Here is a 12110-nt window from a genome sequence, read left to right on the forward strand (position 1 = left end):
CCCCGGCAGCTCCTGCGGGGTTCAGCCCCCCCAGTGTCCAGCTCCCCCCGGCTCCCAGCCGGCCGGGCTCCAACGCTCCCTGCAGGAGACAAACCCGCTGGCAGCTGCTCCCCTCGGGGCAGGACCCTGGGTGCCCCCCACACCCCACGATACCTCTCCCCCCAGCCAGCGTCTGTCCTCAGAAACCCCCTCCCCACCCCGCACTGGGCGCTTTTCCCTCCTGGCTGCTTCCCTGGGCCTGGTGCAGATGCTGCTGGGGCCTGGCTCCGGGTGGAACCAGCCGCCTGGCGAGCTCAGCACCACCCAGCGCCCCCGGAGCCGGGCACAGAGAACGGCCTGGTACCTCCTGTCTGCCGGGGACGGGCCTGGCGCCTCCCGCTGCCTGGCTGGAACCAGCCCCTGGGACACAGGCCAGACACAGCTCCGGACGTGCTCCCGGCACACGGCACACCGCGGTCACCGCGCCCAGCGCTGCCGGCTCCGGGCAAGGACCTCCCGAGCCCCTTTGGGGGCTGGTCTGGAGACGTCAGGGCCGGGGGCCCCGTGAACCCCTCAGTGCCCTGTGCCCTCCGCCAGGGGTCCCGGGTCCCGGCTGGGCGGGTGGGTCGGCGTCGCTGCTCACAGCTCTGCAGGGGAGAACGGCCCCCGGGAGGGGAAGACGTGGGGCCGGGCACTGGGGGGAGGGTGGGGGGAAGCCCTGGGCAGGGACCCCTGGCCCTGGTTTGGGCACCAGCCGGGCACTGCGGAGACCCGGGTCTGAGTCCCTGCAGCCCCACAGACTCCCCGTGGGACCAGGCCGGTCACTGAGCCGCCCGGGCCCCTCCGAGCAGTGGGGAGCTCCCACGGCCTGGTGTGGGACACAGAGCGCCAGGCCCAGGTCAGGCGGGCAGAGAACAGGGCACGTGCCCCAGGCCGGGGGGTGTTTGGTCGTGAGACGTCACCAGCCGAATCCTGTGCTGGGCACAACGGAGCCGGAGCCAGTCACAGGCGCCGACTTTCTGATTTCCTCGCAGGGGCCCAGACGCTGCGGTGATGGGCCCAGGGAGCAGCATGGACAGACGGACGGACGGACGGACCCACGGGCCGGGCGGTGACTGTTCCTGCCCTTTAACGCGTCATCGACGGGACGTCGGGACCCAGGCTCAGGGACGCGCCTTTCCCAGCATGCCCCGGGCCCCTCCCAGCAGGCCCCGGGGGCAGGAGGGGGCGTCACTTCTTCAGCTCCTCGTACACGTCCGGCTGTCGGGGCTGCAGCGTCTGGGGGAAACGGGGACGATTCAGCCAGAGATGCCCCAGGGGAGAGCTGGGGACCCCACCCTGCAGGACCCAGCCCCCCAGCTCCCCCCACGGGCCCCAACAGCCCCTCCCGTCCTGGGGGGCCCATCCCTCCCCCCCCCAGTGCTGGGCCCCCCCAGCCCCTCCCCTCAGCCCTGGGGCTCCCGGCTGGTCCCCCTCTGGCTCACTCTGCCCCCCCGGGGGATGTGATAACCAGCCCCATTCCCAGCCATAGGGCTTCTGGGGGGGCAGCTCCCTCCTCCCTCCACTGGGTCCTACCCCCCTACGGGGGAGGATACAGGGGCCGGCGCTCACCTGGTACATGGGGCTGGGGTCAGGGGGGCTCCCAGGCTGGGCCTGCAGGAGACAGAGGCAAGAGGGTCGTTAGCACCAGACCCCGGAGACCCCACAGCCGAGCTCGGGGGGGACACCCTGGGACAGTCAATGGGACCCCGGGTTTGTGTAACCTCCCCACCTCCGCCCAAAGGGGACAGGGTAAACTGGCTGGGGGCTGCAGGTCCAGACTGAGGGGCACCCGCAGAGGAGGGGAATAGCGGGGGGGGGGGGCTGAGCCCTTGTCACTCACCACTGGCCCCGCCCCAGCTGTAGGGGGCAGGTTCTCGTACACTGGGATGGGTGCCTCGTTCTCCCTGGGGGTCTCATTCCGGCAGCGAGAGTCTGGGAGGAATCATCAGAGATGCTGGAATTGGGGTCCTGGTCCCAGCACCCCCTGCTCTAACCACTAAACCCCACTCCCCTCCCAGAGCCAGGGAGAGAACCCAGGAGTCCTGGCTTTCCAGGGGGAGGGGTGCTCTTACTCACAGAGGAAATAGACCAAGACTCCGACCAGCGCCGCTCCCGCCAGTGACCCGATGACGATCCCAGCGACGGCCCCAGCAGAGAGACCCGGACGAGGGGCGTCTGGAGGAGAGACTGGAGGGGGGTTGGGTCAGATGTTCAGCCACAATCCCCCCATCCCGCTCCCTGCAGCCCGGGACCCCTAGCGCTGTGCTGGGGCGTTGGTGCCAGAACTGGGATCCCTGTGTCTGCAGCACGTTGCTTCATTCCAGGGACTCACCCGTCCCTGTCACCCGCACGGCGACAGACGCCCAGGCAGTGCGGCCGGAGACGGGGTTGTGAGTCTGGACACAGACCCGGTGCGCGGCTGGGGGCCTGGAGCCAGCCCTTGGCTGATAGTGGGTACAGACTGACCCCCCCTCCACCCTCCCGCCAGAGCCATGGCCACACGCCCGGCCCAGGTGGGAACCAGCCGGAGGCGCCAGGGGGGCAGGAATCTGCTGTCTGAGCTGCAGTGGGGTGTGATGGGGGCGTCCCACAGAGAACAGATGCCCCAGAGGGGCAGGGACAGGACGGAGCCGGGAGGGAGAGACGGGCACAGCGCAGGGCACTCGACCTGCTGATCGGACGGGTCGGGCGTCGCTTGGAAGGCGACAGGCAGCGTCCGGCCCAGCTGCAGCACGACTGGGAGCAGCCCCCACAGGACAGAGCCCACGGGGTGGAGCTGGGCCCTGGGCCGGACCAGAGGGCAGGGGGATGTGGCTGGAGAGACAGTGAACTAGCCGAGAGTCCCCAGCACGGGGATCAGGATCGGCGCAGACAGTGACAGGCGACAGGGGGTGTCTGATCCGGACTGGAGACAGATGGGAGCGTCCCCTGGAGAACAGAGCTCGAGGGGTGAATCCAGAACACACCTGGAGAAGCCAGCCCCCAGGCTTCAGAGCCGGGGAGAGCCCAGGGTGCAGGAACGGCGCTGACCCACGGGGTTGGTGCACGGAGTGACAGAGCACGTCCCATGCAGACAAGGCACCCGGCAGGAGACAGGACAGACCCGCTGTGGCCAGGACGCTGGCTGGACAGACAGCAACGGAGGCCCCTGTGCTCTGTGTGTCTGAGACAGAGGCGGGCGTGGGACGCGGTGCCCGGCTACTCACCCAGCACCTCGATCGCCGCGTTAGCCGTGAGGCCAGTGACAGGGTTGTAAGCCTGGCACTTGTACGTGCCCAGATTTAACGTCGTCAGGTCAAAGGTCAAGCTGCTCCCGGTCTGGGGTAATTTGTTGCCATTGAGAAACCAGGAATAGCTCGGGGCTGGGACAGAGTCGGCGACACATGTCAGGGTCAGACGGGTCCCAAGAGTCAGGCTGACGGGTCCTGGAGGGTCTATCCTGGCGGATTCTGGCCCATCTACACACAATGGGAGAGGATCGTTGGGAAGGAGGGGACAGCAGAACAAGGTATAAATAGGTGAGTCTGGGGCCACTGTCATGAATAGTTAGTTAAGGGTTAAGTTCACCTGTAAAGGGTTAACACATAGTACCTAGTGTTGTGGAAAAAAAATTGACCACACCTTTAAATTTAGAATCAGGCAGCCTGAGGCACTTTATTGGAGTACAAGCATGCATGCAGGGAGAGGGTTAAGCTCCCCTCTGCCTGTTACAAATTTTACCAAGCTTATAAAGGTTAAAACCGCAAATTAGCATTTACTTAAAAGTTCCTTATTTAGGAGTATCAATTGTACCATTAGCAAGCTACTTCAGTTTTCTTCCATATATGGTGTTTCCTTTTATTGTTTCTGGGCAGTTTTCGTTGGTGGTCTGCCAGTCTTAAGACCCTTTCTTTGTGGTTACATTATACAGGCTAAAATTCATAAAGCAATCTAAAAACAAGCTGAACACTCCTTTCTTATTTCCTTCTTTTGGTTCCTCATTTTCCCTGAATGCCCTCTGTACAGATAAACATATTAAAAGCAGAAATGCAAACCTTGGCTTTATATATAACAATTGTCTAGACTATAGGCCTTTGGGCCTAATACAATAAATGCTGCAAGCAAATAATAACCTAGGCTGGACAGGGGGGGCAAATTTTCCCTATCACTAGTGAACACATGACCTGAGGACCAATCAGGGAAGAGAATTTGAAATTCCTAGGAGGGAACTTTTTCTCTCTGTTCGTGTGTGTGTGTTGTTCTTAGCCCTTTGGAGTTACAAGGGTCCAGATGTTTAATCAAGTCTTCTACAAGTTTCCATCTTTCTGAACTAATTTCTTCTAGTCAAGATAGTGAGTATTAGAAAGGTATTTGTGTCCTCATCTAATAATCCTATGTTTGCAATTCTGTGTGGTTGTTATTGATCATTCTTAATTCTGCCTGTATTGTTTGTACTGAGAAGGAGAGAGGATTCTCTCTAGAAATTAGTAAGGTTATACCCTATGAGTGTCCAGCTTGGACTCATAGAGATTGTGTATTTTCTTGTTTTTCTTTTAATAAATTCTTTCTATAAAGATTTGATTACATCCCTTCTACTGTGGATACAGAGGGAGGGGGCTGAGAGACTCTCTCTCGGTGGTGAGACAAGCTTATCTCCGGCAGAGAGGGGAGGGGGGAGGCTTCTCCCTCTGTGAGTTGATCTGTGTTTCCCCAGGGAACGTCTTTGGAAAGAGGAGGGGGGGGGAAACAGGGGTGTCTCGGCCCACGTGAATCGACCGAGTGGTGGCAGCAAAAAGGAGACCTACCCTTGGATTTAGGGTGGGGGGATACATGCTGGTCCTCAACTTGAAACCCCCCAGTTTCAAGTGAGGGTAAAACCATGACAGCCACACACCACCCCAGAAGCAGCCGCATCTCCGTGGCTGGGTGACGCTGCCAGGGCAGGGGCAGGGCGGCCGGGGGACGGGGCTGCAGTTACTCACAGGCCAGCGTCACGGTGCTGGGCTCGCTGCGTTTAGTGCAGACGGGGTTCCCGACCTCGCACTGGTAGGTCCCGGCGTCGCCCCAGGTGAAATTCTGCACCGTGAGGGTCCGTTTGTCAGGGGACAGCCCCAGCTGCTTGTTGGGTGCGATGTACGACCCGTTCTGGAGCCAGAGCACGGTGTCGGCGCTGGGGGAAGTGTTGCACATGAGGGTGAGGGTCCCATTCTCGGGCACCTGGGTTTGGTTCGGCATCACCGTGGGGGGGCTCTTACTCACAGAGGAAATAGAGCAAGACTCCAAGACTCCGACCAGCGCCGCCCACGCCAGTGACCCGATGACGATCTCAGCGACGGCCCCAGCAGAGAGACCTGGACGAGGGGCGTCTGGAGGAGAGACTGGAGGGGGGTTGAATCAGACGTTCAGCCACAATCCCCTCACCCCGCTCCCTGCAGCCCGGGCCCCCTAGCGCTGTGCTGGGGCGTTGGTGCCAGCACTGGGATCCCTGTGTCTGCAGCGCGTTGCTTCATACCAGGGACTCACCCGTCCCTGTCACCCGCACGGCGACAGACGCCCAGGCAGTGCGGCTGGTGACGGGGTTGTGAGTCTGGACACAGACCCGGTGCGTGGCTGGGGGCCTGGAGCCAGCCCGTAGGGTGACAGCGGGTACAGACCAACACCCCCCGCCAGAGCCATGGCCACACGCCCGGCCCAGGTGGGAACCAGCCGGAGGCGCCAGGGGGGCAGAAATCTGCTGTCTGAGCTGCAGTGGGGTGTGATGGGGGCGTCCCACAGAGAACAGATGCCCCAGAGGGGCAGGGACAGGACGGAGCCGGGAGGGAGAGACGGGCACAGCGCAGGGCACTCGACGTGCTGATCGGACGGGTCGGGCATCACTTGGAAGGCGACAGGCAGCGTCCGGCCCAGCTGCAGCACAACTGGAGCAGCCCCCACAGGACAGAGCCCACGGGGTGGAGCTGGGCCCTGGGCCGGACCAGAGGGCAGGGGGATGTGGCTGGAGAGACAGTGAACTAGCCGAGAGTCCCCAGCACGGGGATCAGGATCGGCGCAGACAGTGACAGGCGACAGGGGGTGTCTGATCCGGACTGGAGACAGACGGGAGCGTCCCCTGGAGAACAGAGCTCGAGGGGTGAATCCAGAACACACCTGGAGAAGCCAGCCCCCAGGCTTCAGAGCCGGGGAGAGCCCAGGGTGCAGGAACGGCGCTGACCCACGGGGTTGGTGCACGGAGTGACAGGGCACGTCCCATGCAGACAAGGCACCCGGCAGGAGACAGGACAGACCCGCTGTGGCCAGAACGCTGGCTGGACAGACAGCAACAGAGGCCCCTGTGCTCTGTGTGTCTGAGACAGATGCGGGCGTAAGGCGCGGTGCCCGGCTGCTCACCCAGCACCTCGATCGCCGCGTTAGCCGTGAGGCCAGTGACAGGGTTGTCAGCCTGGCACTTGTATGTGCCCAGATTTAACGTTGTCAGGTCAAAGGTCAAGCTGCTCCCGGTCTGGGGTAATTTGTTGCCATTGAGAAACCAGGAATAGCTCGGGGCTGGGACAGAGTCGGCGACACATGTCAGGGTCAGACGGGACCCAAGGGTCAGGTTGACGGGTCCTGGAGGGTCTATCCTGGCGGATTCTGGCCCATCTACACACAATGGGAGAGGATCGTTGGGAAGGAGGGGACCAGCAGAACAAGGTATAAATAGGTGCCGCACCCCACCCCAGAGGCAGCCGCATCTCTGTGGCTGGGTGATGCTGCCAGGGCAGGGGCAGCGCGGCCGGGGGACGGGGCTGCAGTTACTCACAGGCCAGCGTCACGGTGCTGGGCTCGCTGCGTTCAGTGCTGACAGGGTTCCCGACCTCGCACTGGTAGGTCCCGGCGTCGCCCCAGGTGAAATTCTGCACCGTGAGGGTCCGGTTGTCAGGGGACAGCCCCAGCCGCTTGTTGGGTGCGAGGTACGACCCGTTCTGGAGCCAGAGCATGGTGTCGGCGCTGGGGGAAGTGTTGCACGTGAGGGTGAGGGTCCCATTCTCAGGCACCTGGGTTTTGCTGGCCGTCACCGTGGGCTTGGCAAGCTTTTCTGTGCAGGGAACAGAGAGAGCGTTACCGTGTGTCCTGCCCCTCCATCCACCTGGGATTGGGGCCACCGCCCCGCGGGACTGGGGTAAGTGTCCTGTTGCCATTGCCCTGTGGTGTCGTGGGAAGGGTCCTTCACCCTTTGCCCCTCAGAGCTGTGGAGACGGGCAGTCGCCTTCTGGGCTCCGGCAGAGGGTCCCTCCCCGGCGTTGAGTATCACAGTTATTGGTGCCTCCCTGAGGCTCTGGATCCCGGAGCCCCGTTATTTTTAAAAGACTCTCGGCTGTTGTTGTACCAGATCCCAGGCTGCGTCCCGACAGCAGGATTTTCAAGCCGATCCCGTGACGGTTTGGGCCCGACTCAAGGGTCACAACCCCACAGGTCGCCTGGTGCTGCTGGCATTGCCCCGTGGCCACGGCCCTGTGCCGGTTCCTTGCCGTCCCCACTGACCTGGACGGCGCTGCCCATCCCAGACCCAGGGCGGGGGTGGGGTGACCTCGCTGGTGCATCGTGGGCAGTCAGCCAGAACCGCTCACCGTCCCCAGGGAGATCGGGGTGATGTCGTGGTGGGGACAGCTGCCCAGCCTAGCACTGCTCCCCATTCCTACCCAGCCCCATAGCTCAGCAAGGGCCTTGCAGCCCCAGGCCCCCTGGGTTCTCCCCACGGCCCACGAGAGTCTGACTGGGGAGGGGGCGTCTGGACTCCAGCGACAGGGTCATGGAAACCCCTCCAGTCTGTACCCCCTTCCCCGGGGGGCTGGTAACGTCCCCTCCCGTCTGCTCCCTCAGGGCAGCCCCATCCCCCTGTCTCCCTCCGAGCTCCCTGTCCTGCCCGCTGGCTAATTCACTCTCCAGCTCCCCTTGCTGGGGGGCTCCGAGCAGCGCGGGGGCCGTGGGGGGCAGGCGCGCCAGGAAGGAGCTGGTGAGTCCCAGGAGAGAATCAACAGAGCAAAGGAAGAAACAGCGGCTCAGAGACATGGTGCTTCCCCGCCCACCCCCACCCCCCGATCTGCCCCATCCGCTAGCGGCGGCTACCCACCCCCAGGAGGCAGCGCCGGGGCCAGCAGTGCCCAGATCTCAGGCGGGGACACAGACCCGGTGCGTGGCTGGGGGCCTGGAGCCAGCCCGTAGGCTGATAGCGGGTACAGACCAACACCCCCCGCCAGAGCCATGGCCACAGGCCCGGCCCAGGTGGGACCCAGCCGGAGGCGCCAGGGGGGCAGGAATCTGCTGTCTGAGCTGCAGTGGGGTGTGATGGGGGCGTCCCACAGAGGACAGATGCCACATGGGGCAGAGACAGGACGGAGCTGGGAGGGAGAGACGGGCACAGCGCAGGGCACTCGACGTGCTGATCGGACGGGTCGGGCATCACTTGGAAGGCGACAGGCAGCATCCGGCCCAGCTGCAGCACGGCTGGGAGCAGCCCCCACAGGACAGAGCCCACGGGGTGGAGCTGGGCCCTGGGCCGGACCAGAGCGCAGGGGGATGTGGCTGGAGAGACAGTGAAATAGCCGAGAGCCCCCAGCACGGGGAGCGGGATCGGCGCAGACAGTGACAGGCGACAGGGGGTGTCTGATCCAGACTGGAGACAGACAGGAGCGTCCCCTGGAGAACAGAGCCCGAGGGCAGAATCCAGAACACACCTGGAGAAGCCAGCCCCCAGGCTTCAGAGCCGGGGAGAGCCCAGGGCGCAGGAACGGCGCTGACCCATGGGGTTGGTGCACGGAGTGACAGGGCACGTCCCATGCAGAGAAGGCACCCGGCGGGAGACAGGACAGACCCGCTCTGGCCAGGGCACTGGCTGGACAGACAGCAAGGGAGGCCCCTGTGCTCTGTGTATCTGAGACAGACGCGGGTGTGGGGCACGGTGCCCAGCTACTCACCCAGCACCGTGGTGCTGGCCTGTGAGTAACTGCAGTCCCACCCCCGGCCGCCCTGCCCCTGGCCCTGCCGGCATCAACCAGCCACGGAGATGCGGCTGCCTCTGGGGTGGGGTGCGGCACCTATTTATACCTTGCTCTGCTGGTCCCCTCCTTCCCAACGATCCTCTCCCATTGTGTGTAGATGGGCCAGAATCTGCCAGGATAGACCCTCCAGGACCCGTCAACTTGACTCTTAGGTCCTGAGATGAACTGGGACTGTTCTTAATGTTTGCTCTGAATAGGGTGTTGGTGCCTCAGTGTCCCCTCTGCAGTTCTTAAGTATCCAGGTGGTGTGATAAGGGGGTGTGATTGCTGCAGAGCAAGGGGCCAGTGCACCTAAATGCCTGACACTGTCTCCTGGCAACTGATGGCCTGGGCCCCTCCTCTGCAAAGGTGCCAACTGAAGGTGTTGGAGACAAAGGGGTCAGGTGACCTCCTGGCCTGGGAAAGGAACTGAGCAGAGGAGGGGCTGGAGGGGGGGTCAGTCTGGGGCTGGCTGGGGACGAGGAGTGAGGGCAGACGTGGGGGTCTGGCTCACTGCCCCCCAGAATGGACCCGGCCGAGGGGTCCGGTTCGCGGTACCTACAAGCTCTGTGTTAGACCCTGTTCCTGTCATTGAATAAACCTCTGTGTCACTGGCTGGCTGAGAGTCACGTCTGACTGCGCCGTGGGGGGGCAGGACCCTGTGGCCCCCCCAGGACCCCGCTGGGGCGACTCGCTGTGGGAAGCGCACGGAGGGGCAGAGGAGGCTGAATGCTCCCAGGAGAGACCCAGGAGGTGAAGCCGGGGGAGCTTCTTGCCCTGCAGACAGGCTGCTCCGAGGGAGAGGAGGCTCCCAGAGTCCTGCCTGGCTTTGTGGGGAGCAGCTCCAGAGCAGCGCCCGGGGACCCCGTGACACCCAGCCCCTTGATCTCTGCGCTAGCCATGAGGCCGGTGACGGGGTTGTGAGCCCGGCACTTGTACGTGCCCAGCTGATCCAAGGTTGTGGGGTTAACGTTCAAGCTGCTCCCAGTCTCGTTAGTGTCGGTGCCGTTGAGAACCCAGCGATAGCTCGGGGCTGGGACGGAGTCAGAGACACACGTCAGGGTCAGAGGGGACCCGAGGGTCAGGGTGATGGGTCCTGGGGGGTCTATCCTGGCAGGCTGTAGCCCATCTACACAGAGAGGGAGGGGATTGGGGGGAGGATTGGCACCAGCAGGGCAAGGTATAAACAGCCCCCTGCCACACCCCAGAGGCAGCCGCATCTCCGTGGCTGGGTGATGCCGGCAGGGCCAGAGGGGCCAGGGGCCGGGGCTGCAGTTACTCACAAGCCAGTGTCATGGTGCTGGGCTCGCTGCGGTTGGTGCTGACGGGGTTCCCGACCTCGGACTGGTAGGTGCCGGCGTCGCCCCGGGTGACACCCAGCACCGTGAGGGTCCGGTTGTCAGGGGACAGCCCCAGCCGCTCACTGGGCGCGAGGGACGCCCCGTCCCGGAGCCAGAGCTGAGCCTGCTAATGCCCGGGAGACACTGACAGGCAGAGCCCCCCCTTCACGCCCACGATGAGCTGCCCCCGCTGGGCCTCGCCGGGCGGCTGGGTCAGGACTCGCACGCAGCGCCCGGGCGTTCGCCAGCTGCCTGGGCAGGTGCCAGCCCCCAGCTCTGGCTCTGGCCGTCCGGCTCCTGGATGCCAGCAGGTCCCAGCGCTCCCCCCGCCAAGCCCTCCAGGGCCAGCGCTGACCCCCCTGGGCTGGATATCAGCCCCCAGTACCTCCCCCGAGTCCCCCAGGGCCAGCGCCCCCCACCCTGCTGGGTGCTCTGGGTCCAGTTTCACCTTCAGGGACCAGTGAGTGTGACCCCAACAGCGCCTGGCTCCCCCCCCCCCCGCTGCAGACAGCCCGGGGGGGGCTGGATCTGGGGAGCCCTGGTGCAAAGGGCCCCCAGTGACATCATGAGTCCCCCTCCCCTGCAGGCTCCAAAAGTTAGAAAAGCAGCAGTAAAAGAGCAGGCGGGTCTGACCCCCACCAGCAAAGACACCTCTCCCCCCCCCGGGATACAGGGGTCTTCCCAGCATGCACCAGGGCACCGGGGGGGGGGGCTTATCTCCGCAGCTGGTCGCACACACCCCGCTGCGCAGCCTGCAGCTCTGGGGAAACAGGGCGGGGTCAGAGATGCCCCGGGGGATCTGGGGACACCCCCGCCCTGGGGAGCCAGACCCCCCCCCAGGCCCCCGACAGCCCCTCACCAGCCGGGCTCATCCCCGGGGGAGACGCCCAGAGCCCCGTCGCTGGGGCGGGGATGGGGGGGGGGGGGGGGACACGGACGGGATCAGCGCAGCTCCGGGGGTGGCACTTACCAGAGACGCGCAGATGCACCGTGGCGAGGCCGGGGCTGGTCGGGCTCAGTATCTGCACCGTGTAGTTCCCGGTGTCGCTGAGCGTTAACCCCGCGATGTGCAGGACGCAGCCCGGCCCCGCTGTCTCCCGCCCCGTGTGGGCCGGGCCGTTCTGCTGAGCGGGGTTTGGAGCTGGGTAGTAGGTGAGGATCCGGCTGGGTTCAGCAGCGGTCGCTGATCGGTACCAGCTGCAGGACCGCATGTCCTGTGGCGTTGGCTGCGGGGCCAGGCTGACGCCCCCTCCCAGCGCGGGGCTCGGCGGGGAGAGGACGATGGTCACTGGGGTCTGGGCCGGCGCCGGCTGGAGGCAGGAGCCCAGGACGGAGGCTGCGGGGGGGGGGGGGAGACCAGAGAGACTGATCCTATCTGGTGCCCCTCACTCCCGACCTGCAGCCCCTCTGCTTTCACTTGCACTGTCCCCTGTTCCAGCCCCGTGTGTCCGGGACACCTGGGTCCCCCCACCCCGGCTCCACCCTCCCAGGGACAAGGGGCCCCTCGCCAGGTGCTGCCCCGACACCTCTTCCTGCAGCGCGACCTGCCTCGACCCAGGGGCGGCGTCTCTGGGCCGGGACCCTGGAGTCCGGACCCAGAGGCAGGGCAGCCCCACGGGGCCCCTCCCGCCTCAGACTCCCCCCCGCCGCCTCGTCCGCCCACTTCCCCTTCGCTTGGGAGGAAGGAACCAGTGAGGGGAGGGGGAGGGGAAGGGTCTTCTCCCTTCTCCCCCCGGCCCCCGTGGGGTGGTAC

General features: G+C 64.6%; 1 protein-coding gene across 1 annotated transcript in view; it reads right to left on the reverse strand.

The window, feature by feature from the left end:
- Nucleotides 1–228: 228 nt before the first annotated feature.
- The window catches only part of LOC123361600 (basement membrane-specific heparan sulfate proteoglycan core protein-like), a 43489-nt gene continuing 31607 nt past the window's right edge, over nt 229–12110 (reverse strand). The window contains exons 12-23 of the mRNA XM_045001607.1: nt 11328–11667; nt 10527–10654; nt 10301–10481; nt 9892–10050; nt 6800–7219; nt 6388–6639; nt 4983–5378; nt 3228–3479; nt 2098–2208; nt 1862–1953; nt 1591–1632; nt 229–1257 (exon numbers count right to left, since the gene is read on the reverse strand). Coding sequence (XP_044857542.1) covers nt 1210–1257; nt 1591–1632; nt 1862–1953; nt 2098–2208; nt 3228–3479; nt 4983–5378; nt 6388–6639; nt 6800–7219; nt 9892–10050; nt 10301–10481; nt 10527–10654; nt 11328–11667 — 2421 coding nt within the window. The 3' untranslated portion in view covers nt 229–1209. The remainder of the gene's footprint in view (nt 1258–1590; nt 1633–1861; nt 1954–2097; nt 2209–3227; nt 3480–4982; nt 5379–6387; nt 6640–6799; nt 7220–9891; nt 10051–10300; nt 10482–10526; nt 10655–11327; nt 11668–12110) is intronic.

The sequence above is a fragment of the Mauremys mutica genome, unplaced genomic scaffold (assembly GCF_020497125.1).
Source record: "Mauremys mutica isolate MM-2020 ecotype Southern unplaced genomic scaffold, ASM2049712v1 Super-Scaffold_339, whole genome shotgun sequence".
In the NCBI taxonomy this organism is placed as follows: Eukaryota; Metazoa; Chordata; order Testudines; family Geoemydidae; genus Mauremys; species Mauremys mutica.